We start from the raw sequence: 27,028 nt of genomic DNA, 5'->3' as shown, positions 1-27,028 counted from the left end.
AAACTTAACACACACACACAACACACACACTAAGCAATCGAAGAGTTGGAGTTTTTAATAGGACAGGTTTGATTATATATCTGCTCCAAATTATTTCCATTGTGTTTTGTTTTTGAGACAGGGGCTCACTATGTAGCTCAAGCTGTGGCCTTGAATTTTGTTGTTGTTTTGGTTTTGTTTAATTGAGTCAGACAACTTTTGTAGGCTGGCCTCCCACTTGCCATATATGGAGGACAACCCAGGGCCACCAAGCCTCCTGCCTCTGCCTCCCAAGTGCTGGGACTACAAGCCTGCTCTGTCACATCCAGCCTCTCGGCCTGAAATCTGTGGTTCCCCTGCCCCACTCTCAAAAGGGCCGGCACACATTCTTATGTTTCTTATAGATGGCTTGATGACAACGATGGGTAATAGGCAGAATTTGAGAACATCAAGTCATATTTCCTTCTGGAAAACGTAATATGTTTGGAATAGGGTATTTCAGAAGAAATGAACATGGACACCACATACAGCTGGAATCAAGAGACACAGTCTGGTTACCAGATCGAATTCCAACTGCTCGTCTTCTAGAAAGAACTCCAAACTGTCCTCTGAGGCTACGCTTTCAGCCCGACTGTAAAAGAAAAATCACTTCCGAGTCATTTTCCATTAGTAGGTTTGCCTTTGCTCTTAAATTGACTTTGAACCCTATCACAGAATTTTTTTTAATTTAATTTTTACTTATGTGTGTGAGTGTTTTGCTGCATGTGTCAATGTATCACATACATACCTGTGTCTGTGGAAGCCACAAGAGGGGGCCAGATGCCCTGTGATGGGAGTTACAGGGAGTTATGAGCTAACATGTGGTTGCTGGGAATCAAACCCTCTGCAAGGGCCATTGCTCTATCCATTGAGCTACCTCATCAACCCCTATTACAGATTCTTTTCATTAGATTACTTATTATTTTAGGGGACTGCTCACCCCACAATTCTACAACTGTACAAAAGAAAACCATATTTAGTCTCAGACAGAGTCAAACATGCAAGGAGACCACACAGAAGCACCAAGCTCCACAGAACAGATTTTTTTTTTAGTGGCATCGAAAAATTAGCTTGCTTTCTCTAAAAACACATGTGACTATCTACTTTGCCATGTCTATTTTGTCAATACCAAAAAGGGTCAACACATGACTTTAAAATGCAGGCCCTAGTGCTTACTCAAGATTACCACCTTCAGAATGTTTTTCAGTAAGACCTGTCTCTTTCAGAGACTGGCTTTTTGTAATAGTTCCTAATCATATGAGGAAGTAAGTATTAGGTAGGCAGATAGTAAGATACAACCTTACAGAATAATGGTGTTGGACCTACAAGATGGCTCAGAGAGTAAAGGCACTTGCTGCCAAGCCTCAGACCCCACATGGTGGAAGGAAGAGAAGTGACTCATGAAAGCTGTCCTCTGACCTCCACATGTGTGATGTGGTACATACACACACACACACACACACACACACACACACACACACACACGTACCCCCCCACGTACACCCCCTCCACGTACACCCCCCTCCATGTACACCCCCTCCACTGCCCTCTTCTGACCTTCATGGGTACTGAAAACATGCATGCATGACGGTGCACACTCAAGAGCACACCCGATAGATCAAAGGCTGAAGTTGTTGAGAAACTACATGTCATATGCACTGTTGGTGGGAGTGTAAAATGGTACAGACACTGTGGAAACAAACTGACATCTACCATCTAGCCCACTTTTGCATTCTAGACATTCACCCAGAGAAATAAGATGTCTTCATACAGAATGCTGTACAAGGAGCTGAAGAGATGGCTCAGCAGTTAGTACTTGTGCTTTTGCAGAACACCCACATGGTGGCTCACAACTGTCTCCAACATCAGTTGCAATGCCTTCTTCTGGCCTCGGGGATCTTGAATGCACATGGGGCAAACAAATGTGCAGGCCAAAGGCCCTCATATGTAAAATATTTTTAAACGTTTTATTATGTATGCAGTATTCTGCCTGCATGTATGCCTGCAGGCCAGAAGAGGGCGCCAGATCTGATTACAGATAGTTGTGAGCCGCCACCATGTGGTTGATGGGACTTGAACTCAGAACCTCTGGCTGGACCAGCTAGTGTTCTTAACCTCTGAGCCAGCTCCCCAGCCTGGCAAAAAAAAAAAAAAAAAAAAAAAAAAAAATTAAGTTGAATGAATAAAACATACGGCGGCTTTATTCATTACAGCCCCAAACTAGAAAGCCCCAAACTGGAAATCAGGTGGATATTCTTCAGTAGATGAACAGTTCAAGTATACAATGTTCAGATCACAGAGTGCTACCCAACGAAAGAACCAACTACTCACGGTCTAACATAGGTGGATCATGGGAGTTATTATTAAAACCCAAAGGTTACATACTGCATGATCCTACTTATATCACACTCTTGAAATGACATAATCAGAAATGGACAGGTTAGTGGCTGCCAGGGGAAGAGGGAAGTGGGTGTGGCTATACAAAGACATAAAAAATCTAGCGGTAACATTTTTTGCACCTGATTGGGCCGACACCAATATCCTGGCTGTAGCACTGCACTACAGTTTGGCACAGGATTCCTGTCGCAAGAAACTGGGTCAAGAGTCAAAGGGGACCTTCTAGTTAACAATGAAATTTTAATAAAAAAAATAGCAAGGGCCAACTGAATGCCACAGAAGTGGGGTGACCCCAGGGATCCCTGGAATCAGCATCAAATGTCCCAGTGGCCCTCAGGGATTGTCATGGTTAGGGCAGTCTTAGCTCAGAACCTTCCTTCCTCAAGGCCAGGATGTCTGACCCAGACAGTCATTTATCTCCTCAAAGCACCTATTGGATATCTAGGGTTGACAATGATCAATTGGTGAGATGAATTAACAATCAAGTTGGGGAAGAAACAAGAGAAAATAAAAATGCTTTATGGTCCCCACTGTAGCAGGTAAATGAAGGCTGGAACTGCAGGTGCACAGGCTGGCAGAATAGCTAGAAGGGGAGTCCCAAGGCTCTGGGATCTGGTGGCTTCTGTGATTGGGGTGCTATTCAAAGGGCAGAATTCAGGGGCACCTCGAGAGTGCAGACTTGGCCACCACTGACTCCACTGTGTGTGGCAACAGGCTTGGAGATGAGGTCTCTGCGTTAAGGAAAGGCTAAAAAGAGTCACTGTCTAAAAAGCCATTCATGGTTTCCATCAGAGTTTAATAAGTTTGTACCGTACTTGAAGAAGGAAGTCTTCCTAGAATCTGTGCCGAGATTAGATTTCCTCGATATCCGTCCTGTTCAGAATGTCCAGGTGAGGTTCGTGCCATGGGTGATGGGAGAAGAAAAGGAGAGTGCTATTAGAGATGAGCCCTTGTCACTTGATGTGAGGTACTGTATGCCTGTTGTTTTTAAAAACACGGTTTGTTTATCAAAACGGCAACCATATGGAAAACGGAGCTTTTTCATTCAACTGAAATGGCACTCCAAGCCTAAGTGTCAGACTGAAAACACAGTGGCCGAGTGGGACTTGACTGCTACTGTAAGTCACAGATGCGGGACAAAAATGAAGTGCAAGCAATGGTTCTGTTTTCCTTATACAACTGATCCCTATTTCTAATCACAGGGTTTAAAAGAACTAAGGAGAACACAAAAGTGATGCCCATTTCCACTCTTAACATGAAGAGACCAACCTTCCAGCCATGGGCCTCACCTACTGCTCCACATCTCTGAACTCATCAAGATCAAGTCCAGCCCTCACCCAAAACTAACGCCTGGGCCAGTGTTGGCCCTGAGAATCATCATCCACCTGCCAAGAACCAACCAACACCTTACAGTTCACCGTTGTCCCTCCTGTTCCACTTGGAATCCACAGTGGGCCTCACCCTTGCCACTTCTACCTGGCAGGCTCTTATGCATTCTTCAAAACCTAGTCCCACTGTGACCTGGCAGAGGTTACAGGCTGGGCCTTTCCCAGAAAGCCCTCAATGCTAACCCCTACCTGTGCCTAAAGTTCATTGCATGCCTTCAGTATGGAGTGAATGGAGGGGAGGGGAGGGAAGGGGAAAGATGAGATATCTCATCACACACTGTTTTCCTTTTAGAATAGTATCTAAAACCAATTTTAAGTGCAACTTAAACTCAGTAACACTCACATTCACCATTTCAGAAGACAGCACTGAGACGCACCCCTCCTCTCCGTCCCTACACACTACCACAGATCCCCAACTGGGCAAAGTAATATGTTGGGTGTAGGCTCCAATTGGCTCAGAAGTTAAAACAAAACAAAACACACAAAACACTTCTAACTATCTGGCTGAATGCACAGGCAGCAGGCTCACACAGCATGGTTATTTCTGGGCAGACAAATCTTGGTGCTTTTGCCTTAACTCCAAAATATACTTGCTGCTTAGTGACAAGATCAGGTGGGGAAAGGGATCCCAAGAGTCAGCCTGGATTAGAGATCACAAACTCAGATGACCACAGGGGCCAGGTGCAGGAGGGATGGTAACTTGCGTGAGCTAGATCACTTAACAGGAAAGACTGTCCCCGGGAAGACAACTGTCCCACAGGAAACTTCAAGCCAGGACGTCAAGTCTGGTGGGTTTCAAGGGAACATGGAGATTCAGATATTTTCATGGAATCTGATGGTTTTAAGTGTTGATTTTCAGGTCAAACAATGTTAAAACGCTGGGTCTAAATCCCTGGTGTGTGGTGGTAGTGGGCAATGCTCATGGTTCATTGTGGTAGAGCATCCTCAATTGGTCACACTCAGGCTAGGGTAAGGAATTGTTATTACAGAAGCAGACTTGAACCAAAGGATTGGGGGAACCTATCTAGGGGAACATTTAGGATGAGATCTTGTCCACTTGGACATGTCTTTGCAATAACATCACAAAGAACAGAATGGCTGGCCCAGGGAATCAGGGGTGATATGGGCACCACCCCCCTCCCCCCCACTTCCCAGCAGAGCTTCTTTGTAAGCACATCTTTACCTTGGAGGCTCTGGTTAGAATGGTCATAGGCCTTGGCTCTCACCTGGGCTCGTTTTTTTGTCTTCGGAGAAAGATACGCTGTCCGATTCGGCGCTGTTCTCTTTTCTACTTGAACTTAACGAAAATTCTAGAAATGGAAAAGAGAAGAGAAAGAGTGAGTGTGTGGGAGATAGAAGTGGAAGGGGGGATTCATTCCTGAGAATGAGAGCTTTTCCTCAGTGTGAAGACAGAGTTACTGTCCAAGCTTCCATGCCTCTGTGGAGATGCAGGATAGGGAGCCTGTCATCTGCAATTTTATTTGGCAGATGGTGAGGACTGCTCTCTGACATAGGGAGAAGAGATGAGAACAGACCGTTTGGGGCTTAGGGGATCTCCATTTCCAACATTAGTCCATCATAGCTCCTAATTTTCATGGAAGCTATTGATATTCGTCTGAGGGGCCTACTAGGCCCTGAGTATCCTCCATTTAGAAGTCTAGAACGACTAAGTCTTAAATTGCTCTATGAAAACATCACTGCTTTCATTCCAGTTTTTTTCTCTTGTTCAACATCATTTAATGAGCTCTGATCAAGTGCCATCACCAATGCCCTTTACAACCAGCTCCCTGCAGAATGAATTCTGATTTTCAGTTTGCCAATTTCTGTAGTGTAAATGTTCAGATCATCTGGGCTCCCTCTGGACTTCCTTTCCTGTCCTGGAAATGCTTCAGGGAGCAGTTGAGAATCTTGGTGCTTACCTTATTTCTTTCCCCTCTCCTAGGCATAATACTGCTCTGTGCTCAGGGACCAATGCCTATCCACTATTTCAGGATTCTCTTCAGGAGGAAGTGAACCCTGTTCTTGCTACTCCAGTGTTGCAGGAAAGAAAACCTTCTGTTGTGATGCGATTCTACTTAGATCAGATATGAAGTGTTTACATAATGGGCCCTAACTCTGCTCCTTAACTGACACCCTAACACCAGCACAGCTTTATTCTAATTACTGAGGCACATTAGCATATACAATTATAATATATTTAAATACATAACATTTAAAGTAGTATTATTGATCTCCCACACCCATTACCTCCTTTTTGTTTTTAGATTTTATTTATTATGTATACAACATTCTGCTTCCATGTATATCTGCACACCAGAAGAGGGCACCAGATCTCATAACAAATGGTTGTGAGCCACTGTGTGGTTGCTGGGAATTGAACTCAGGACCTCTGGAAGAGCAGTTGGTGCTCTTAACCTCTGAGCCATCTCTCCAGCCTCCCCCCCCAATACCTTCTTAAGTCAAAAGGGTTTATCTTTCTGGGTGAGCCTCAGGCTCTTGGTACAAAGCCCTCTCTGCTCTGAAACTCAACTCCCTGAAAATCCCTTGGTGGTGACATTTTTACTATAATTTTGCCAAATACACATTTATTTCAAGAAAATTGGTAACTTAGAATATCAGTTCTTCTATTTGCCAAATCTCCAGGTCACACACATTAAAGCTGTTTTGCTGCTTTCAAAGTATCTGTACCATTTCAGTAAATTTAGTTTATTCCAGTTAGTATATTAGGGTAATAAAATATAATTGACTTTCTATCTATTGACACTACTATAGAGGCCTTTAATAATACCAAATAGTTTTTGAGAAACCATTATATCATCTACAAATAATGATTTTCTATGTGTTCATGTGTTTATTTTTGTTGTTCTTTATCTGAAGCTAACTTGAGTTTCCAAATTAATAACATATGACAAAAAGTTTGGAGAGATGGCTCAGAGGTTAAGAGAACTAGTTGCTCTTCCAGAGGACCAGAGTTCAATTCCCAGCAACCACATGATCTCACAACTCTAATGAGATCTGGTGTCCTCTTCTGGCCTGCAGACATACATGTAGGCAGAACACTATATAATAAATAAATCTTTACATATGATAATAAAAGTAAGGGGGGGCTGGAGAGATGACTAAGCAGTTAAGAGCTCTGGCTGTTTTTCCAGAGGATGTGGGTTCAATTCTCAGCACCCACATGACAACTTACAACTGTCTGTGACTCCAGTTCCAGGGGATGTAACACCTTCACACAGACATACATCAGGCAAAACACCACATAAAAATAAGCAAATCTTAAAAAAAAATTAGGAGGGGTCCTTGTCCAAGTTTTGATTTTTAAGTTCTGTGAAACAAACTTTGAGCAGAACTCTCTAGAATCTGGGGTTTTGGCTTAGCTTGAATTAAGATCCGTGACTTACTGTCTAAGAGTCTTGGGAGAATGGGGTTACTCCTTGATGCCTGAGCTCGTTTTTGTGATTGCTGCGCTTGCCAGTGTTTTGGAGATAACTTCAGCAGGAAAAATCCGTATTTCATGTACTCCTTGAGGAGGAATTCGGTTTTGGCTATTTCACTTCAAAAGAAACGAGGGTGTGGTTACATTCTCCCCAACATTATTCATGGGCACAACAGCACATTTAATGCACCTTGTAAACAGAGCCACAAACCACGCACTCTGAGAGAGATGAGCATAAAGAAACCCAGAGGCAGTTCTTTGACTAAAACAGGCCCAGTCGTAAGCACATATAGAGTGGACTGGTGGCAGGCTTGCTCTGCTGGTTTATTTCTGTTGGAAACTATATTAAGCTTTAGCCATGTGGAGAAATTGGAAGGTGAAAAGGACAGTGGGTGTATGAGAGGAAGCAGCTACCATTTCTCAAAGGTTTGACGTCTGACATGTTGTCAGCAGTGTGCAGAATGCCCAACGTGCAGACTTGCACACTCACTACAGCATTTAAAAACAGGTGTCTGTCTTAGGGTTTCTAGTGCTTCAATGAAACACCATGACCAAAAAGCAGGTTGGGGAGGAAAGGGCTTATTCAGCTTACACTTCCAGATCTTAGTCCATTGCTGAAGGAAGTCAGGACAGGAACTTAGGCAAGGCAGGAACCTGGAGGCAGGAGCTGATGCAGAGGCCATGGAGGGGTGCCACTTACCACTTGTTCTTCATGGCTAGCTCAGTCTGCTTTCTTGGGCCCACTGATCACTAATTGAGAAAATGCCGTACAGCTGGATCTCATGGAGGCATTTCCTCAACTGAGGCTCCTTTCTCTGATGCCTCTAGCTTGTGTCAAGTGGACACACAAAACTAGCCAGGACAATGGACCCCTCGTCAACTTTGACACACAAACACATCACCATTAAGCCACAATCATTCCTTTCATATTCATTCCCAAGATCTCACATTAAAATCATAAATAACTTCAGTTTCTTGCTCTCGACTGTTAATAGCCGGTGGTGGCTGATTAGCCCGATGCAGGTAACTGGCCCTTCAGACTTCTCTGTTGGTCCTGCTTTCTGCATGCCACCAGTGTCCGTGCTCTTAAGTATGTCTGTGGCACTGCTGAATCACTAGAAGATGGGCTTACCCTGGGCTTTCAACCAGTTCAGCAATAAGTACATCCAGCAGACCAAGCCCCTCACCCTGGAGCACACCATTAACCTGTACCCGCTTACCAATTATACCTTTGGTACAAAAGAGCCCTCTATGAGAAGGACAGTTGTGTTGCAGCCAGATTTCAGCATGCAGGAGGTGGGGATGAGAAGGACTGTAGAAGGGGTTCTGATTGTACACGAGCACCGGCTACCCCATGTGTTACTGCTATAGCTGGGAACAACTTTCTTCACATTGACTGGTGGTGAACTTAACCCAGGAGAAGATAAAGCTGAAGGACTAAAATGCTTTATGACAGAGATACTGGGTCATCAAGATGGAGTCCTGCAAGGCTGGGTCATCGGTGACTGCGCTGCTAACTGGTGGAGGCCAAAATTTGAACCTCCTCAGTATCCATATGTTCCTGCGCATATTACACAGCCTAAGGGACACAAGAAGTTGTTTCTAGTTCAGCTTCAAGAGAAACCCTGGTTTGCTTGCAGTCCGGAAAAATTACAAGCTGGCAGCTGCACCATTGTTTGAAATGTGGGACAATGCAGGGGGATATGGACCATCACTTCGAGCCTTCCTCGGCTGCCAAGCACTTCAACTTCATATACAACTGAATTCCTGCACAGATGTAACGAAGCTGTCTCTGGGAGAACAGCTTACACACATACAAGAATTATAGAGAATTTTTGGTTTTCTCTTGTTCCCTAAATTGCCACCTCCTTCCTGTTTGAAGAGTAAAATTAATATGAACTAGATAGTGGTGTAGACATGGAATAGCTTCATTAATTGTTTGTTCTACCATACATTTTTTTTAGAACATAACAAAAATGGTGAACTTCCTAAAAAACAAACAAACAAAAGCTTCAAAATTCCCAGTCTTATTTATTTATTTATTTATTTATTTATTTATTTATTTATTTTGAGACAGGGTTTCTCTGTGTAGCACTATCCTGGCACTCACTCTGGAGACCAGGCTGGCCTCAAACTCAGAGATCCGCCTGCTTCTGCCTCCCATGTGCTGGGATTAAAGGTGTGCACTACCAACGCCCGATCAAATTCCCAGTCTTTACAACAAATTCAAACACATTAAGGTTCCAGTCTCTTTAAAATATCCTGTAACAAGCTTCCCTGAGTATGGACTTAAGATGTTTCAGTAGTATAAGACTTTTCATGACAGTGAGATATGTCTGCTCCTGGCAGCACCATTCTACTTCAATATCTAATTTCCTTTGAAAGTTCGAGTCTTTCATCAGCGGGCTCCTTTACAAATTAAAATTAAATACTTTCTTCAAAGGGGAAGAACCAGGGCACTGTCACAATCTGAACCAAGCAAAACCATTCACTCACCATCTTCCAGACTCCTCCAAAGGACTTGGATCACGTCTCTGGCTCTGCCTTCTATAGCACACAGAGCTTGTCTTCTAGGCTCTGGCTGGCTCCTCTCCACTGCTGCTAATGTTCTCAGTGTGAAAGACCCCCGAAGAGGTACTTTCGTAGAAGGAGACCCGCACCCAGGAATCAACGAGACCACAGACTTGGATGCAAAACCGCAAGAGGTTTTACTAGAGACGAGGGTACCCGGGGTGACTTAGCTTCTGTGTGGCTAAGCACGCCGAGCCAAGGGAAAGGGGTCCTTATATAGGGAAAAAGGCACAAGCTAGGTGCAGGGATTCTATTGGATAATTCTAATGAGACATTGTACAGAGCTATTCTCATTGGTCAATGTAAATGAGGCGCTATACAGGGTTATTCAAATGAGGCGAAGTACAGAGTTATTCAAATGAGGTGAAACACAGAGTCTTTCAAATGAGGCGAAATACAGAATCATTTCTATTGGATGGTTCAAATGAGACACAGAGCCATTCCAGATCAGCATATTCTCAAGGTCTGGTGTCTGGTACAACAGACTCAATTCCCCCCCCTTCCGCGTCCAGATGGCTGACCTTGGGGGAGGAGACCTTGGGACGGAGTGTTTCTCATCGGGCGGGGGCTCAGGGGCAGGGCTCCAGGCCGGCTCACTTGGTGTTCGTTCTCGTGCCGGCCCACCTGGTGCTCGTCTCCTCGGGCCGGGCGTGCGGCGGGTGGCGGGGGAAGGCCGCCGGGGGTGGGGATCGGGGAAGCCGCCGACAGGAGGAAGAGGAGACAAACTTGAGAAAGAAAGGGCTAAGGGGCAGGGGTCTTTCATTCCCCCATTTCTCTTGTAACTGAATGGAATCTTTCATTCAGAGGTCTCTGGATACTCTGGATCTATTTGCTTTAGCTGGTGGTATTGTTGAGTTAAGACTAAGGCCTGTACAACAGATAGTCGTTCTCTGATGAATTGAGTCATTTTGTTCAGAATGCAGGGACCAAATATGAGGATCAAAAATAGAATAACCAGAGGTCCCATGAGCGTGGATATAAGGGTAGTCAACCAGGGGGACTTAGCGAACCATCCTTCGAACTATCCTTGTTGAGACTCAAATAGCTGTTGTCTCTGTTTTAGCCTTTCCCTAAGTTTGGCCATGCTGTCCCTAACTATTCCTGTATGATCTGCATAAAAACAGCATTCTTCCTTGAGGGCAGCGCATAGTCCTCCTTCCTGTAGAAATAACAAATCTAACCCTCATCTGTTCTGCAAGACTACCTCAGAGAGTGATGTCAAGGATTTCTAAAGTGCGCTTACTGACTCTTCTAGGGCCTGGATATCAGTATGCATGGCTTGCTGTAGAAGTTTGAAATGACTAGTTTCCTGTAAGGCAACCGTACCGGTCCCTATGCCAGCTGCTATACCTCCCATAGTTATTCCTCCTAATAATAGGGCCACGGTTAAGGACATTGGCTCCCTCTGATATCGGGTTGACTTTTCTAGTACCCTAAAAATATATTCAGGTTGGTGATACGTGACTCTGGGCCAAAGTTCTGTCAATATACAAAAGTCAATAGTGGCATTGAGAACGGTAGTAGAGACGCAGGGGGTCAAACCAGTACTGCAAGCCCAATAAGTTCCATAGGGGGCAACAAGGTATCAGCTGTCCTGAGATAATGGCTCTGTTTGGTTACATAACTCTTGATATGAGGGAGGAACCCTGCCTATGCATAGCCCCTTTCCTGAGACCTCAGACAATGTGAGCTTGTGCTGCATAGCAGTTCCACAATTGGTAGGCGCTGAGGTTTGGTTAGAGTATTTACCCAATACTGCTATGCCTTCATAATATGGGGGCTGGGAAACTAGGCATAGCCAGCATTCCTGAGTCTTGCTGGGGTCTGAGAAATTGAGGGCCAAGTAAGCCCCTTGTACTAGTTCAAATAATCTGTCCCCTGTCCCTGGATTTGGGGAGGTGGGGATGTGAACTGGAGTAGTAGTTTTGGATGAGGGCGTTGGCGAGGGTGGGAGATGGGGTAGAGGCCTATGGGGCCGAAGCTCAAGAAGCTTGGTGGGAGGTTTCTGGTCTGCTAGAACTAGGTTAGGACCCATGGTTTTGGTGATAGTTTCTATTTTGAGTCGAATTTTGAAGATGGCCCCCCCGGTCTGGTCCCGACAGGTACCAGCGAAGGCCCCAAACATATCCCTTCTGCCATTCTGTTGCTTTCTTACCCTTATCCGTAAAGGAAATGAGGAGAGGCATAGAGGTGGTACCGGTGGAGCCCTTTTGCCATCCTCTGGTTACCTGAATCTTGTCCCATGAGGATGAAGGCTTCCAGTAAGCATCCCCTGTTGCTTCACATCCCCAAGCGGCGCAGAAAAATTGTTTATGACCCCCACAAGTTTGAGTCTGCTTCCAGGTCCGTCCGTCTCTAGGGCAGACATAAAAGTCCTTGCCCGACAGTTGGTCTTTGGCCCATTGACTGCTGCATCCAGGATCTCGGCGGATCCTCCAACTTTGGAGTGACCTGCGGTCGTTGCCATTGCTGTTGCAAGCTTTAGGGTAACAATGTGAAATGTCCCAGGTATCTAGACTAGCGACCAAGTCACAGAAATCGGGTGTCAATGTAGGCCACCATATACCGAGGGCATGGTTTTTGGTGGTCTCATAAATGACCTCCCCTGTCTGAGAAAGAACCTGCCAAGTTAACACATGAATGGTATGGGGGCTGGTTGCTACATGGGGGGTAAACAGGCAAACAATCAGTAGGAGGGTGTACGAGAGAGTCTTATCTTTAAAGGATTTTGAGTGCGGTGTACGGTCCATTCTGATGCAGTGGCTGAATCGGTGGGTCAGGCTGGTTTTACATGAGAAGCATGTATCCAAGCTGCAATGCCGTCTACTTTGAGTGCGGTGGGGGTGGTAAGCAAAACGATGTAGGGTCCCTTCCAGCGGGGTTCGAGGTTCTTGGTCTGGTGACGCCGGACCCAGACTGTGTCCCCGATCTGGTAGGAATGGGGAATGGCAGGATGGTCCCTCTGGTCTTTATAAGCAAGGGGTTTCCAGACCTCCCGTTGTACTAGTTGGAGGGCCTGTAAATGAGCTTGGAGAGAAGGGGAGTTAGCAAAATCTGAGACATCTTGATCAAGAAAGTTAATGATAGGAGTAGGTACTCCATGCAGGATCTCAAAGGGTGTGAGCCCATGTGGTCCAGGGGTATTACGAGCGCGGTAGAGTGCTAGGGGGAGTAGGAGGACCCAGTCTCTAGTGCCAGTTGCAAGCGACAATTTTGTTAAAGTCTCCTTGATTGTTCTATTCATCCTTTCTACCTGTCCTGAACTTTGGGGTCTATAAGCACAATGTAATTTCCAATCAATCCCCAACAAGGTGGCCACTGACTGACTTACCTGGGAGACGAAGGCGGGCCCATTGTCTGTTCCCAGTACCTGAGGCATCCCATAACGGGGAAAGATTTCTTCAAGCAATTTCTTAGTAACGATCTTGGCTGTTTCATGTTTAGTAGGGAAGGCTTCAACCCATCCTGAAAAGGTGTCTACAAAAACTAATAGATATTTGTATCCATATTTACCTGGTTTAATCTCAGTGAAATTTATCTCCCAAAGTGTTCCAGGCCGGTAGCCTCTGACCCGGTTCCCGGGAGGAAGCTTCAGTCTGAATGCGTTGACTCGGGCGCACGCATCACATTGCTCAGTTACCTGTTTTAGAATATCATTTTTCCCCAAAAGGAAATTGAATTCCTCTTCTCGTTCGAGGAGCTCCCGCATCTTCTTGGAGCTCAGATGTGTCATCTTATGTAAAAATGTCACTAGGTACTTGGTTACCCGGTAGGGGATGACAGTCTTTCCTTCATAAGTCCAATCCCCGTTTGGTTCCTTGGTGGCTCCCAATTTCTCTAGGGTTTGGATGTCTCTTTGTTCATAGTCCCATGAGGGGGAGGGATGGTCGTTGGTGGGCTCTAGAGCCAGGAGGTTAGTGGTGTCTGTGGTCAGGGCCGCCTCTCGGGCAGCCAAGTCTGCCCTTCGATTGCCCCTTGCTTCAAAAGAATCCCCTTTTTGGTGTCCGGGGCAATGTATGATACTTAAGGTGGCGGGCAGATGAAGGGCCCTTAAGAGAGCGAGGATTTCCTCCTTATTTTTAATGTCTTTCCCTTCGGAGGTAAGCAGCCCCCTCCGTCTGTAAATTTCTCCATGTATATGGGCAGTGGCGAAGGCATAACGACTGTCTGTATACACGGTGAGCCTCTTACCTTCTGCCAACTTTAGAGCCTGCGTGAGTGCTATGAGTTCTGCCCTCTGCGCGGAAGTTCCAGGGGGAAGTGCCTGGGCCCAGACGACCTGATTCTCTGTGGTGACTGCCGCGCCCACCCTTCGTTCTCCTTGATGCAAAAAGCTGCTTCCATCCGTGAACCAGATGTGGTCCGGGCTGGGTAGAGGCTGGTCAGTCAGGTCGGGTCTCGCCCCATGGGCCTCGGCCAGTACCTGTAAGCAATCATGAGCCTCGGGCTCCCCAGGGAGGGGGAGCAGGGTGGCTGGGTTCAGAGTCACCAAAGGCCCGAAGTGGACCCGGTCTTTGTCCAACAGCATAGTCTGGTAATGAGTCATTCGGGCATTAGTAAGCCATCTATCTGGAGGCTGTCTGATGACTGCCTCAACTGCATGAGGGGCATGTATAGTCAAAGGCTGCCCCAAGGTTAGCTTGTGAGAATCTTTTACCAGCAGGGCTATAGTGGCAATCATTCGAAGGCAGGGTGGCCATCCCGATGCCACAGGATCCAATTTCTTGGAGAGGTATGCAGTGGGCCTTCTCCAAGGCCCCAGTTTTTGGGTGAGGACTCCCTTAGCATAGCCCTCTTTCTCATCTATAAAGAGTTCAAATGGCTTAACTAAGTCCGGTAGACCCAGGGCTGGTGATTCAAGGAGAGCCTTTTTGATGTCGGTGAAGGCTTTCTTTTGGGGCTCTTCCCATTTAAAAGCAACCCCTGGCCGAGTGAGGGGGTAGAGGGGAGCCGCCATTTCGGCAAACCCGGGGATCCATAGGCGGCAGAAGCCTGCCGTTCCCAAGAACTCTCTCAGTTGGCGGGGATTTTGTGGGGTGGGAATGTCTAAGATGGCTCGCATACGGGCTTCCGTTAGCCATCGCCGTCCATCCTTTATCTTATATCCTAAATAGGTCACCTGTTTCTGACATATCTGGGCCTTCTTGGCGGATGCCCGGTACCCTAGGCTCCCAAGAGTCTGGAGGAGGGCTTGAGTGCCTTCCTTGCATTCCCCTTTGGTTTTAGCTGCCAGGAGAATGTCATCTACATATTGTAAGAGGATTAGAGCAGGGTACCGAACCCGGAATTCTGCCAGGTCCTGATGTAAAGCTTCATCAAAAAGGGTAGGGCTGTTCTTAAACCCTTGAGGTAGCCTAGTCCAAGTCAGCTGCCCAGAGATTCCAAGGGTCGCGTCCTGCCATTCAAAGGCAAATATAGGCTGGCTGGTGGGATGCAGGCGGAGGCAGAAGAAAGTGTCTTTAAGATCTAAGACTGTGTACCAGGTATAGTTAGGTGGCAATCCACTCAGCAAATTGTAAGGGTTGGGGACAGTAGGGTGTATGTCCTCTATCCTTTTATTGACTTCTCTCAGATCCTGCACTGGCCTGTAGTCATCAGTTCCCAGTTTCCTAACAGGTAACAAGGGTGTATTCCAAGGAGATTTACAGGGCACCAGAATCCCTTGTTCAAGTAACCTTTTAATATGTGGCCGAATTCCTTCGCGGGCTTCTTTAGGCATTGGATACTGTCTGACAGATGCAGGAAGGATGGCAGCTTTTAAGGTTACTATAATTGGGGCCTGGTTAATGGCAAGGCCCATTCCTCCTGTTTCAGCCCAGGCTTGGGGAAATTCCGCAAGCCAGTGGTCAAGGGTTTCCTGATTGTTCGAGTTAGTCCTCTTTTCATGGAGTCTATATTCATCTTCTATGGACATTGTCAAGATGGTAAGGGGAATTCCCTCTGGCCCTGTGACTTTGACTTCTGACCTCTCAAAGTGTATTTGAGCTTTTAATTTGGTCAATAGGTCCCGTCCTAGTAAGGGGTAGGGGCAATCTGGCACATGGAGGAAAGAATGCATAACCTTACCGGTCGCGAGCTGGAGCTGCCGATTTGTAGTCCAATGGTACTGCTTTCCGCCTGTAGCTCCCTGTACCCATGCAGTCCGGTGACTCAGGGGTCCGGGTGACTGATTCAGAACGGAATGTTGTGCCCCTGTATCGACTAGGAAGGTGACCGGATGCCCCCCGACTTGCAGTGTTATCCTGGGCTCAGGGGGGGGGGGGCTCCTGGCCCTGACTCCTCTAATCTTCTAGGTTCAGGAGGTCAGAAGCCCTTGGCCGTGGAAGCTTGGCCCGGGGGTTCTTAGGGCATTCTCTTGCCCAATGTCCTTTTTCTTTGCAGTAAGCACATTGGTCCCTGTCCAGGTGGGGCCCCCTTCTGTCATCCCTCTGTCTATTCTGTCTCTGGCCTGTCACTATTGTGGCCAATAGCCTGCTCATTTCTTTATTCCGCTTACGGTTTCTCGCAACCTCTTTTTCCTCTGCTTCCTGTCTTAGTCTTTCCTCTCTCTCCTGGGTTTCCTTCCTCCAGCGTTCTTCTCTTTCTGTCTGTGTTTCCCTCTTATTAAAAATACGTTCTGCTTCCTTCAACAAATCTTGGAGTGTATATCCCTGTAAATTTTCTAGCCTTTGAAGCTTGTTTCTTATGTCCGGGGCTGATTGCCAAATAAAGGACATAGAAACGTTGGTGGCCTGACCTGGATCTTCCGGATTATAGGGAGTATACATCCTGTACGCTTCTTTTAATCTCTCTAGAAAAGCGGCAGGTGATTCCTCTGCACCCTGTATTATCTGCTTCACCTGGGCCAAATTAGTGGGTCGGCGTCCTGCCCCCCGGAGACCCGCTACAAGCAACTGGCGATAGAGACGCAGATGGGTCCTACCTGCTTCGGTGGTAAAATCCCATTCAGGTCTTTCAAGAGGGCAAGCCGCATCAATTTCATTGGGCAGCTGGGTGGGCTGCCCGTTGGCTCCTGGGACATTCTTTCGTGCTTCTAGTAGCACGCGCTGTTTCTCCTCCGAGGTTAAGAGGACCTGCAACAGCTGCTGACAATCATCCCAGGTGGGTTGGTGAGTCGTGAGGACCGACTCTATGAGAGATGTCAGCCTCACGGGGTCTGCAGAAAAAGAAGGATTATTATTTTTCCAGTTATAGAGGTCCGATGCTGAGAATGGCCAATACTGAGGTTGGCCGTTCAGTCCAGTTCGGAGGGGCAAAGTGGTTGAATCTGGAACGGGCTGCTCCCTGCGACCTCTTAGTCGATAAGCCATTGGTGAAGGGTCAGGGGCCGCTTCCGCCAAGGTGGCGGAGTCCGCTTCTGCCTCTGGTGGGGGCGGCGGTGGCGGATATGGCGGGGGCTCCTCAGTTAATAGATCAACCAACAGGTCTTCTCCTGGGGGGAGTACCTTAGGTGTCTTCTTTTCTTTAGCCTTAGTGTCTTTCACCACGGTAGGGTAAAGGTTGGAATTGGAAGGGGGGTTGGGAGGAATAGGTGTCAAAGGAGTGGGAGGTGTAGGGGCCGAGGGAATGGGTCGGTCGGAGCGGTTAGAGGGGGGAAGGAGAGAGGGGCCCTTGGGATGTAAGAAAGGACGTACCCAGGAAGGGGGGTCCTGAACCAAAGCCTCCCAAGTGACGATATAAGCCACTTGATCGGGATGCCCGTGTGGTCCAGGATCCATAATCTTCTCTTTTACCTGGAATATAGTCTGGGGGTTAAAGGTACCATCTCGCGGCCAGCCTACGTCAAAGGTCGGCCATTCTGAAGAACAAAGAGTAATCCATTTGCGTTTACGCACATCAACAGATTGGTTATGAGCATATTCCTGTACATCTCTCCAGTGCGAGAGTGTTAGGGACAAAGGAGTGGTGACAGTTTGCCCCATAGTTTCTAGACTTAGGAGGACACAAATGATAGCTACAAGACAAAGACCGAATAACACAGAACAGACTTTCGCAGCGAGGTTTCGACAGAGTCGAAAGTAAGAATTGAGAGGGGATCGAAGAAGGGGGCCCTCCTTCTTCGTCCCCAGTAAAGATTGCAAATCCCTCAAGACGAGGGCCTTCTCCAAAGAGACTGGGAAAATGTCCAGTCATAGATCTAAGTTCAAAGTACAAATCCCTCACGCCGAGGGCTTCCCAAGTTCAAAGTACAAATCTCTCACGCCGAGGGCTTCAAACGCTACCAGGACGTCTCCTGGAGCCGCGGTCGGGAGTCCGAACCCGTCAGTTCCTCCTCGGAGCCGCCAAATACAAATGTACACAGCTGTATACTACAAATGCAAGCGCAATTCACAAGACGGATTCAGACAGACAGGCAAGACGAGACCAGACAAGACAAAACAGCGGATCCGCACAACACTTACCTCCCAAACGTGGGTCGGTGGTCCCTGAGTGGGGGTCTCTATCCCGGACGAGCCCCCAAATGAAAGACCCCCGAAGAGGTACTTTCGTAGAAGGAGACCCGCACCCAGGAATCAACGAGACCACAGACTTGGATGCAAAACCGCAAGAGGTTTTATTAGAGACGAGGGTACCCGGGGCGACTTAGCTTCTGTGTGGCTAAGCACGCCGAGCCAAGGGAAAGGGGTCCTTATATAGGGAAAAAGGCGCAAGCTAGGTGCAGGGATTCTATTGGATAATTCTAATGAGACATTGTACAGAGCTATTCTCATTGGTCAATGTAAATGAGGCGCTATACAGGGTTATTCAAATGAGGCGAAGTACAGAGTTATTCAAATGAGGTGAAACACAGAGTCTTTCAAATGAGGCGAAATACAGAATCATTTCTATTGGATGGTTCAAATGAGACACAGAGCCATTCCAGATCAGCATATTCTCAAGGTCTGGTGTCTGGTACAACAGACTCAATTCCCCCCCCCTTCCGCGTCCAGATGGCTGACCTTGGGGGAGGAGACCTTGGGACGGAGTGTTTCTCATCGGGCGGGGGCTCAGGGGCAGGGCTCCAGGCCGGCTCACTTGGTGTTCGTTCTCGTGCCGGCCCACCTGGTGCTCGTTCTCGGGCCGGGCGTGCGGCGGGTGGCGGGGGAAGGCCGCCGGGGGTGGGGATCGGGGAAGCCGCCGACAGGAGGAAGAGGAGACAAACTTGAGAAAGAAAGGGCTAAGGGGCAGGGGTCTTTCAAGTGGTAGTCCCATGGTACTGCCATCTCCAAAATGCCAGGGCCCTTTGCTGCAAATGGGCTGTATTTTCACCACTAACCTCTCATAGGGTCTCTCCATGGTGCCAAGCCTCAACTTGTTTGCATGACCCCAGTGCCTTCAACTGCCACTGAGGCTGCACCTTCACCAGGGGCCTCTCCTGGCCTCTCAGTGCCAAGCCCCAGCTGCTCTCCATGACCCCTTCATGACTTCAAAATCAGTACCACCTAAGTTAATCGCACACATCGCTAAGTCAGGCTGCCAACATGAGGTACAAACATAGCCATCTAGGGAACATAGCTGCTCTGTGCTCTCGGGAAACACTTCTCAGAAGACTTCACTTCAACATTGAGGGTCTCTTCTTAATCACCACTAATTTCTTAGCTCCAGCTGACCAGCATCAATTGTCCCAGTAATGTAAAGGTAGTTCTGTATCTTGTTAATCACAGCTGATTCTTCCGCTCCAGCTAACAAAAACCACAGAATCTTAATTCAAAATAGCAAATGGCCCTGATAGAGTCTTTAAACTTCCCTCTGAAACTTCACAAGCCAGCCCCCATCTTCTGCACTGCTCTCAACATTCTTGTCTTCCAGGTTCCTACCCAACATCCCACTGAGCTTTCAACACTCAATGGCTTTCCTAGTCCAAATTTCCAAAGTCCTTCCACAATCCTCCAAAAAACATTGTCAGACTGTCACAGCAATACCTACTACACTGGTACCAACTTGTCTTAGTGAGACTTTCTACTGCGATGATAAAACATCATGACCAAAAAGCAAGTTGGAGAGGAAAGGGCTTATTTGGCTTACACTTCCAGATCACAGTGCATCATTGGAGGAAGTTGGAACAGGAACTCAAGCAGGGTTGGTACCTGGAGGCAGGAGCTGATACAGAGGCCATGGAGGGGAGCTGCTTACTTATGGGCTTGCTTCCCCGCTTGCTTCCCTTGCCTTACTCAGCCCACCTTCTTATAGAACACAGAACCAGCAGCCCAGGAATGGTACCACCCACCATGGGCTGGGCCCTCCCCCTTTAATCACGAGTTGAGAAAATGCCTTACAGTTGGATGTTATGGAGGCATTTCCTCAACTGAGGTTCCTTTCTTTCTAATGATGCTGGCTTGTGTCATGTTGACACAGAAACTAGCCAGTACAGTATCCTTAGATCCAAAGACATGGAGCAGAGATTAAGGATGCATACTGCTCTTGTACACTAGTTTAGTTCCTAGTGCCTATGTTGGGTGGCTCACAACCAGCACAGAGCTCCAACGTCTACATCCCAGCAGGCACTTGCACTAGTGCACATATCCACAAACACATGTCTTTACTTGGGTTTTTATTGCTGTGAAGAGACACCATGACCATGACAAGCCTTATAAAGAAAACATTTAATTAAGGGAGCTCGCTCACAGTTTCAGGGATTCCATCCATTATCATCACAGCAAGGTGAATGGATGTATGCAGGCAGACATGGTGTTGGAGAAGGAGCTGCCACGTCTTGCAGTCAACAGGAAACCAACTAATACACTGGATGGTATCTTGAACACGAGAAGCCTCAAAGCCCACCCCCACAGTGACACACTTCCTCTAACAAGGCCAAACCCACTCCAACAAAGCCACACCTCCAAATAGTGCCACTCCCTCTGTGATTATGGGGGCCAAATACATTCAAACTACCACAACACACAATTAAAAAATGGTTAGGGGCTGGAGAGATGCTGCAGTGGTTCAGAGCACTGACTGCTCTTCCAGAGGACTAGGGTTCAATTCCCATCATCCACATGGCAGCTCACAACTCTCTGTAACTCCAGTTTTAGGGGATCCAACACCCTTTGCAAACACCAATGCACATAAAATAAAAATAAATTTTAAAAAATCTTTAAATAAAGATGTTCTTATTTCCCTCTTAGGGAAAAAGAAATGGGCTACTTGCTTCCCTCTAGTAGTGGCCTGATGAATACCTATGTTCTCACCAACAATACCTATATACTTGAGCTGTGTGCTTTCTCCAGCTTTGTACTGGTTTATCCCAGCCATGTTTCAAACAGACCCATAAGCAAAGCTGAAGATGGGACAGCAAGGCCCAAGCCAGTCTTCCTCATTTGGGTCCTCATTAGTGTCCTTCTCACCACTGTATCATCTCAAATGCTCACCCTCCACCCTTTATCCATTAGTGCCTTCCTTCTGCACAGGGTCAGTACACACTTCTTCATGTTCAGTAATTGGGAACTGGTGGAAGCCCCTGATTCTACCTCCCAGAGTGTCACAAAGATCATGGGATAAAAGTTGACTAGGATTGCATGCCTGTGATGGAAAGGTTTCCAGAGAAAGTCATTTCTTCAGTTTCAAATACTTTCCATTCTCAAGCCATCTTACCACAAAAGGAAGGAATTCTCATTTATCAGTTCTACACATGTATCTGCTCCATTATGTCATTCGCCCTTCTAGAATGGTGAGACACATAAGCAGTGAGTAAGGTCTCTGGCAAGGCTGTTTAGAAGTGTAACCAAGTGAGTACTATGCAGAGCATAGGAATTAATACCAGCACCATGGGCCCTGCTCTGCTTCCAGATGAATAGGATAACAGACAAATACCTATGTATATATAATTAAATGGGTAGTATCACCTAAATTGTCCTGGCAGTGCACCCCATAATCCTAGGTAGTTGGGAAGCTGAAGCAAGATGTTTAAGGTTTTCTGGAACTACTGAGTGAGTTCAAGCCCAGCCTGGGCAATATAGCAAGGCACAATCTAGAAATTAAAAGTAAGAAAAAAAATGCTGGGGACATAACCAAAAATTTCATTACCAGGGGAAGTAGGGATGGAGTCCCCTATTTTGAAGCACCTTCAACCTTAGACTTTTAAATAGAAGAGGCTACTACAGCCAGAATCTGTTTGAGAGACATATTTTGGATTATGACATTAGTGTCCCACAGTAGCCACAAGATCCTTTTAGATAGTGAAAATCATTCAACTGGGATTCCTTGAACACAGAAGATTTGAGAAGGGGTAACTGACAATGTAATAATATCACCCCCTTCCCTGATCCTGTGAATTGTTTCAGTATAAATCTTAAATTTAACAGTGGCATGAGATTCTGCTAAGGAGTTTGAATACAAAAACTGCCAATGATGAATTTAGGGTGATGGTCAAATGCATCCCAGTTAAGATGCTTGAATGTGGGTGAATGGTTTCTCACAATGAACAAAAAGGAGGCACATAGAAAACATGTATTTACCGTTTTGCCTCTTTCAATGAACTTCTTTGCTTCTGTATCACCAAGTCAGAGAGCCATTCAGAGAGAGGTTTCTGTTCTGAAATCTAGACAGCCGCAAATCTTCATACTAAGAGACTAGCTGGTAAGGCTATCCCCACGTGACCTCTGCTGGACCTAAGGGGTCATGATGGGATGTGGGAATTGGCTCAGCAGCACCCTCACCTCTTTACTGCTTGCACTTCCATGCTTGCTTTCTTGAGCTCTGTTGTCATTTGGAGTTTGTTTAATGTTTCTTGTGCTGCCCTGAAAAGGAACACCGATTTATTAGTTATTTATTTTTCTAAGAAACTGAAACAAACAAGTAAACACTTGGGAGGGGGTTGTGTAACTAGAATGGAGACACTAACATTTTCAGAGCATCAACAGATCTCTGGTCGTTTTCCCGAAGGAACTCTTCAAAGGCTAGTGCATCATCTTGGAGCTTTTTCTCGGCCTTCCTGAGTTGACTTTCTTTCAAGGCTATGAGTTTTTCAAACTTTTGAATTGTGCTTTTCTTGGTTGACACTGCATACTAGGAATATGGAAAACAAGAGTGGGCCAAGAGCATTCACATGTTACTGATAGAGTTTAACAGAATCTCCATAAAGGCTAGTGGGTCCCGCAGCAAGATTGTGGTTTGTGTTAGAATAATAGCATGCACACAGCTGGGTCTTTATCTCATGAAGGAAGACTGCTGTGGGGGAAGTCAGGGGGGAGTGAAGCCTTCTCTCTAGCTTTTAGGAAGAGACTTTGTGTTCTTCAAAAATGGCTGTTCCCTACCAGTCAAAATACAGGTGCTCTTCAAAGAGTAGGTCCATCTGTTACCCATGATGCATTTCAGTTTTCTGGACACACACACACACACACACACACACACACACACACACACACACACACACCCCAAACAAAAAACAACAACAACAACAAACCCAGGCTGTCTGTAGGTACCAGGCCTCCTAGGAGGCAATGATGGATTTCTCCAAGTTGGCCTGAGGGTGTGGGTTATTTAACCAAACCCAGAGATTTAGATTTAGATTCTTAAGTGTAAGTTTTGACAACTAACTTTTTAGTACAGCATGTGAGATATGATACCACGTAGGCTTGTTCCCCCTCCCCTTTGAATACATGTATGTATTGTAGAACGATTCTACAATAGCAGATTTCTATATGGCTTCCTCCAAAGGCCTTTAGCGTTAATGCCCCAGCTAGACACCCTATGTTAGAAAGTAAAAGCCCAGTGCCAGGAATGTGCTACTCTTTTTGAGTTGTTGATCAGTGGGGTGCCACTGACCCCCAAACATTATGGGCTATTGCAATTGCCCTTGGTTACACTCCAGAACTAAGACCCTGTGTTGGCTAGTTTTTTTTTTTTTTTTTTTTTTTTTTTTTTTTTTTTTTGTCAACAACTTGGAACAAGCTAGAGTTATTGGAGAGGAGGGAATTGCAATTGAAAAAAATGCTTCTCTAAGGTGGACTTGTGGGCAAGTCTGTGAGGCATTTTCTTTTCTTTGGTTTTTGAGACAGGGTTTTTGTGTTGTCTGTTGCTAGAACTTTCTCTGTAGACCAGACTGGACTCGAACTCACAGAGAGCCACCTCCCTCTGTCTCCTGAGTGTTGGGGCTAAAGGCATGTGCCACCACCTAGAGCATTTTCATGATTAATAATTGATGTGGGAAGACCCCGCTGACTGTTGGTGCTGCCACCCCCTTGGTAGGTGGTCCTGGATAGTATAAGGAAACGCTGAGCAAACTATGGGGAGCAAGCCTGTGGCTTCTGCTTCAGTTCCTGCCTCCAGGTTCCTGCCTTGCTTGAGTTCCCAAGCTAACCTTCCCCAGTCTCAGTGATGGGCCGTGACCTGGATGAGTAAGATGAGATGAACCCTTTCCTTTTTTCTTGGTCATGGTATTTTATCACATGATGGAAACCTGAGACAGAATGTATCACGGAAGACACCACCATGGGGAAATCAACTGCTTCATCCATTCTAGATAATTTCCGTGGTACTGGAAAGCGCTGTGCATGCTGGTGGATGAGAAAAGTAACCGGCACTCTCATCCAGCTATGAACTCGCTGAGTTATAATACTGACTGGCCTGGCAAGATATGCTTCCTGGTGCAATAGTAGCATGGATATTATCTGAGTAACCAGCCACTTTCTGATTGCACCTAAGGTCTGTTGCACTGGTAGAACCCTTACCTAGCCCTGTTATTGGGGTCAAGAACTTGTGGCTAGATAGGTCCTAGGGGAGAACTTACTACTATTATTCTGCTAAGTAGATACAGATTGAAACAACTCCTGTCTTAGTGTGGTAGTTTGAATGTTATAATCTAGGGAGTGGTGCTATTAGGAGGTGTGTTTTTGTTGGAGTGGGTGTGGCCTTGTTGGAGGAAGTGCATCACTGTGTCAGTGTGTTTTGAGGTCTTTTTCTCAAGCTTCACTTGGTGTGACAGTCAGCCGACCTCCTGTTGCCCTTGAGTCAAGATGTGGGCCTCTCAGCTCCAGCACCACATCTCCCTGCATGCCGCCATGCTCCACTTTGTGATCATAATGGACAGAACCTCTGAAACTATAAGCGAGCCACCCTCAATTAAATGTTTCCTTTACAAAAGTTGCCATGGTCATGGTGTCTCTTCACAGCAACAGAAACCTAACCAAGGCAGCTAGGTTACTACTGTGGTAATGAGATACCATGACCAAAAGCATCTTGGGGAAAAAAGGGTTTATTTCAGTTATATTTCATCATCAAAGGCAGTAAGGGCAGGAACTGAAGCAGGGCAGGAACCTGGAGGCAGGAGCTGATGCAGAGGCCATGGAGGGGAGCTGCTTACTGGCTTACTTCCCATGGCTTGCTCAACCTGCTTCCTTATAAAACTCAGGCCAACCAGCCCAATGGTGGTCCCACCCAAGACAGTCTGGGCCCTCCCACATCAATCACTAATGAAGAAAATGCTCTACAGGCTTGCCTACAGTGGAATCTAATGGAGGCATTTTCTCAACTAAGACTCCCTCTTCTCTGATGACTCTAGCATGTGTCAAGTTCACATTGAGGTAGCCAGCATGAGTCCTATGGCATACTGCTATGTCCAGAGATCAGTATATCTCTCAACTGTCACCAAATAAGCTTCTTCTTAGCAATGGTGACAAAACACAGAGACCCACAACTAGCCAACAAGCTGAACATAAGAGACTGTGAAATGCTCAGGCCTGAATAGAACATCTGTATGACATCGATTTCCCCTAGGCTCAGGGATCATTGTGGAAGAGCAGAAACATTGTAAGAGGCAGCGGTGTGGATGATGTCAAGAACACAGACAGTCTTTTCCAGATACAACAGGAAAATTGCACAAATGGACTCCCAGCAATTGATGACAGCATGCATAAGACCTTTGCAATCTCAAACAAAACCAAACCACAGCATGAGGACTAGAGGTGGGCATGAAATCTCACCTCTAGCTGCTGGGAGAGGGAGAGTCATTTTTCTTTAATGGTGTGACTCTTGGTAAGCCCACCACATACAGGGCAGGCCCCACATCCAAGAGTGGTTGGGCAACACAAATCAGACTCAACAGGTTTAAAAAAATAAAGCAGGAACATGAAAGTGAGTGGATAAGGAGGTGAAGGTTAATCTGGAATGAGTTGGGGTGTGTGTGAAATATCAAAATACATGGTATGAAACTCTCCAAGGTTAATAATAATAATATTAAAAAGGAATACATTTTGGATATAGACAAATGCTCTTTCTAAATTGCTTGAGATGATTATACGGTTTTCATTTCTAATCTGTTGATTTGTATTGCACTCATCCATTCTCAAATGTTAAGCTGCTTTCATATGCTTAGGATAAGCCCAAATCAGCCAAAGTGGATTATCCTTTTGCATATTATTAGATTTGTTAAAAATTGTTTGCAATGCTGGCCTCTAGCTTTTTTCTTCTTTAGGCGATTATTATACTTAGTTATTTAGTTAGTATAGGTGCATGGGCAGGGACACTTGGAGGTCAGAGGACAACTTGTAGAAGTCAGTTCTCTCCTTTCACCATGCAGGTCTCAGATATTGAACTCTGGTCATCCGGCTTGGAACCATGTGCCTCTACCCACTAAGCCATCCTGTGGGCCATGCTTTCTTTTTTCTAAAGCCTACTTTAGATATCAGGACAGTGTTCTTATCATAGTGATCGTGAGGAATGTTCTTCTTACTCAGTTTTATTTAACGGGGTATGTCAAATTAGAATGGTTTTCTCTTAAAATATCTGGTACACATAACCTTGGAATATGGATTTTTCTTCCTTTTGCCTACAGGTTCAATTTTTGGAGTGATATGAAGCTATTTATCTGCTTTCTTCTTGGTAAGCTTTGATAGCTTGCAACTTTCCAGAAATCTATTCTATCCATGTCAAATAATTGGCATAAAATCACTCACAGTATTAAACTCATAATACATTAACATTTACATTTTAAATGAGACTTTTCACACCTCAAACCCGCCACAAATAAACTTTTTCAAAAGGAAGGAAGGCAGAGAAAAGGGGTGGAGGAAACAAGGCAAGATGCTATGAGACCAATTTGGTTTTGAAAATTAAGTTACTCATCCCCAAGTCTGCCCTGAATACTGACACCAATAGCAAACTCCAGGAGCCCCTCAAATCACTTCAGATTTCTGGGAGACCTCACAAAACTCCTGGGTACAGTTTCTTATGAGGGAAAGAAACATTAAAATCAGCCAGAAGAAGAGCCCCATGAGGCAGGGTTTAGAACAGTGGTTCT

General features: G+C 46.1%; 2 protein-coding genes and 1 pseudogene across 2 annotated transcripts in view; 1 reads left to right on the top strand and 2 right to left on the bottom strand.

Moving 5' to 3' along the window:
• Ccdc38 (coiled-coil domain containing 38) overlaps window positions 1-27,028 on the bottom strand; it is a 49,375-nt gene that overhangs the window by 11,599 nt on the left and 10,748 nt on the right. Inside the window, 6 exon segments of the mRNA XM_035451375.1 lie at window positions 538-610; window positions 3,231-3,288; window positions 5,018-5,113; window positions 7,208-7,359; window positions 22,449-22,529; window positions 22,634-22,797. Coding sequence (XP_035307266.1) covers window positions 538-610; window positions 3,231-3,288; window positions 5,018-5,113; window positions 7,208-7,359; window positions 22,449-22,529; window positions 22,634-22,797 — 624 coding nt within the window.
• Window positions 8,302-9,156, top strand: LOC103163119 (annotated as a pseudogene).
• Window positions 12,541-17,148, bottom strand: LOC113832992 (protein NYNRIN-like). The gene is made up of 2 exons (XM_035451201.1): window positions 16,736-17,148; window positions 12,541-13,290 (listed from the first exon to the last, which is right to left on the bottom strand). Exons 1-2 carry the CDS (start codon window positions 17,121-17,123, stop codon window positions 12,590-12,592), a joined length of 1,089 nt encoding a protein of 362 aa, XP_035307092.1. The 5' UTR covers window positions 17,124-17,148; the 3' UTR covers window positions 12,541-12,589.

Source organism: Cricetulus griseus (genome assembly GCF_003668045.3).
Source record: "Cricetulus griseus strain 17A/GY chromosome 1 unlocalized genomic scaffold, alternate assembly CriGri-PICRH-1.0 chr1_0, whole genome shotgun sequence".
Taxonomy (NCBI): domain Eukaryota; kingdom Metazoa; phylum Chordata; class Mammalia; order Rodentia; family Cricetidae; genus Cricetulus; species Cricetulus griseus.
This window is presented reverse-complemented; position numbering and strand designations above follow the sequence as displayed.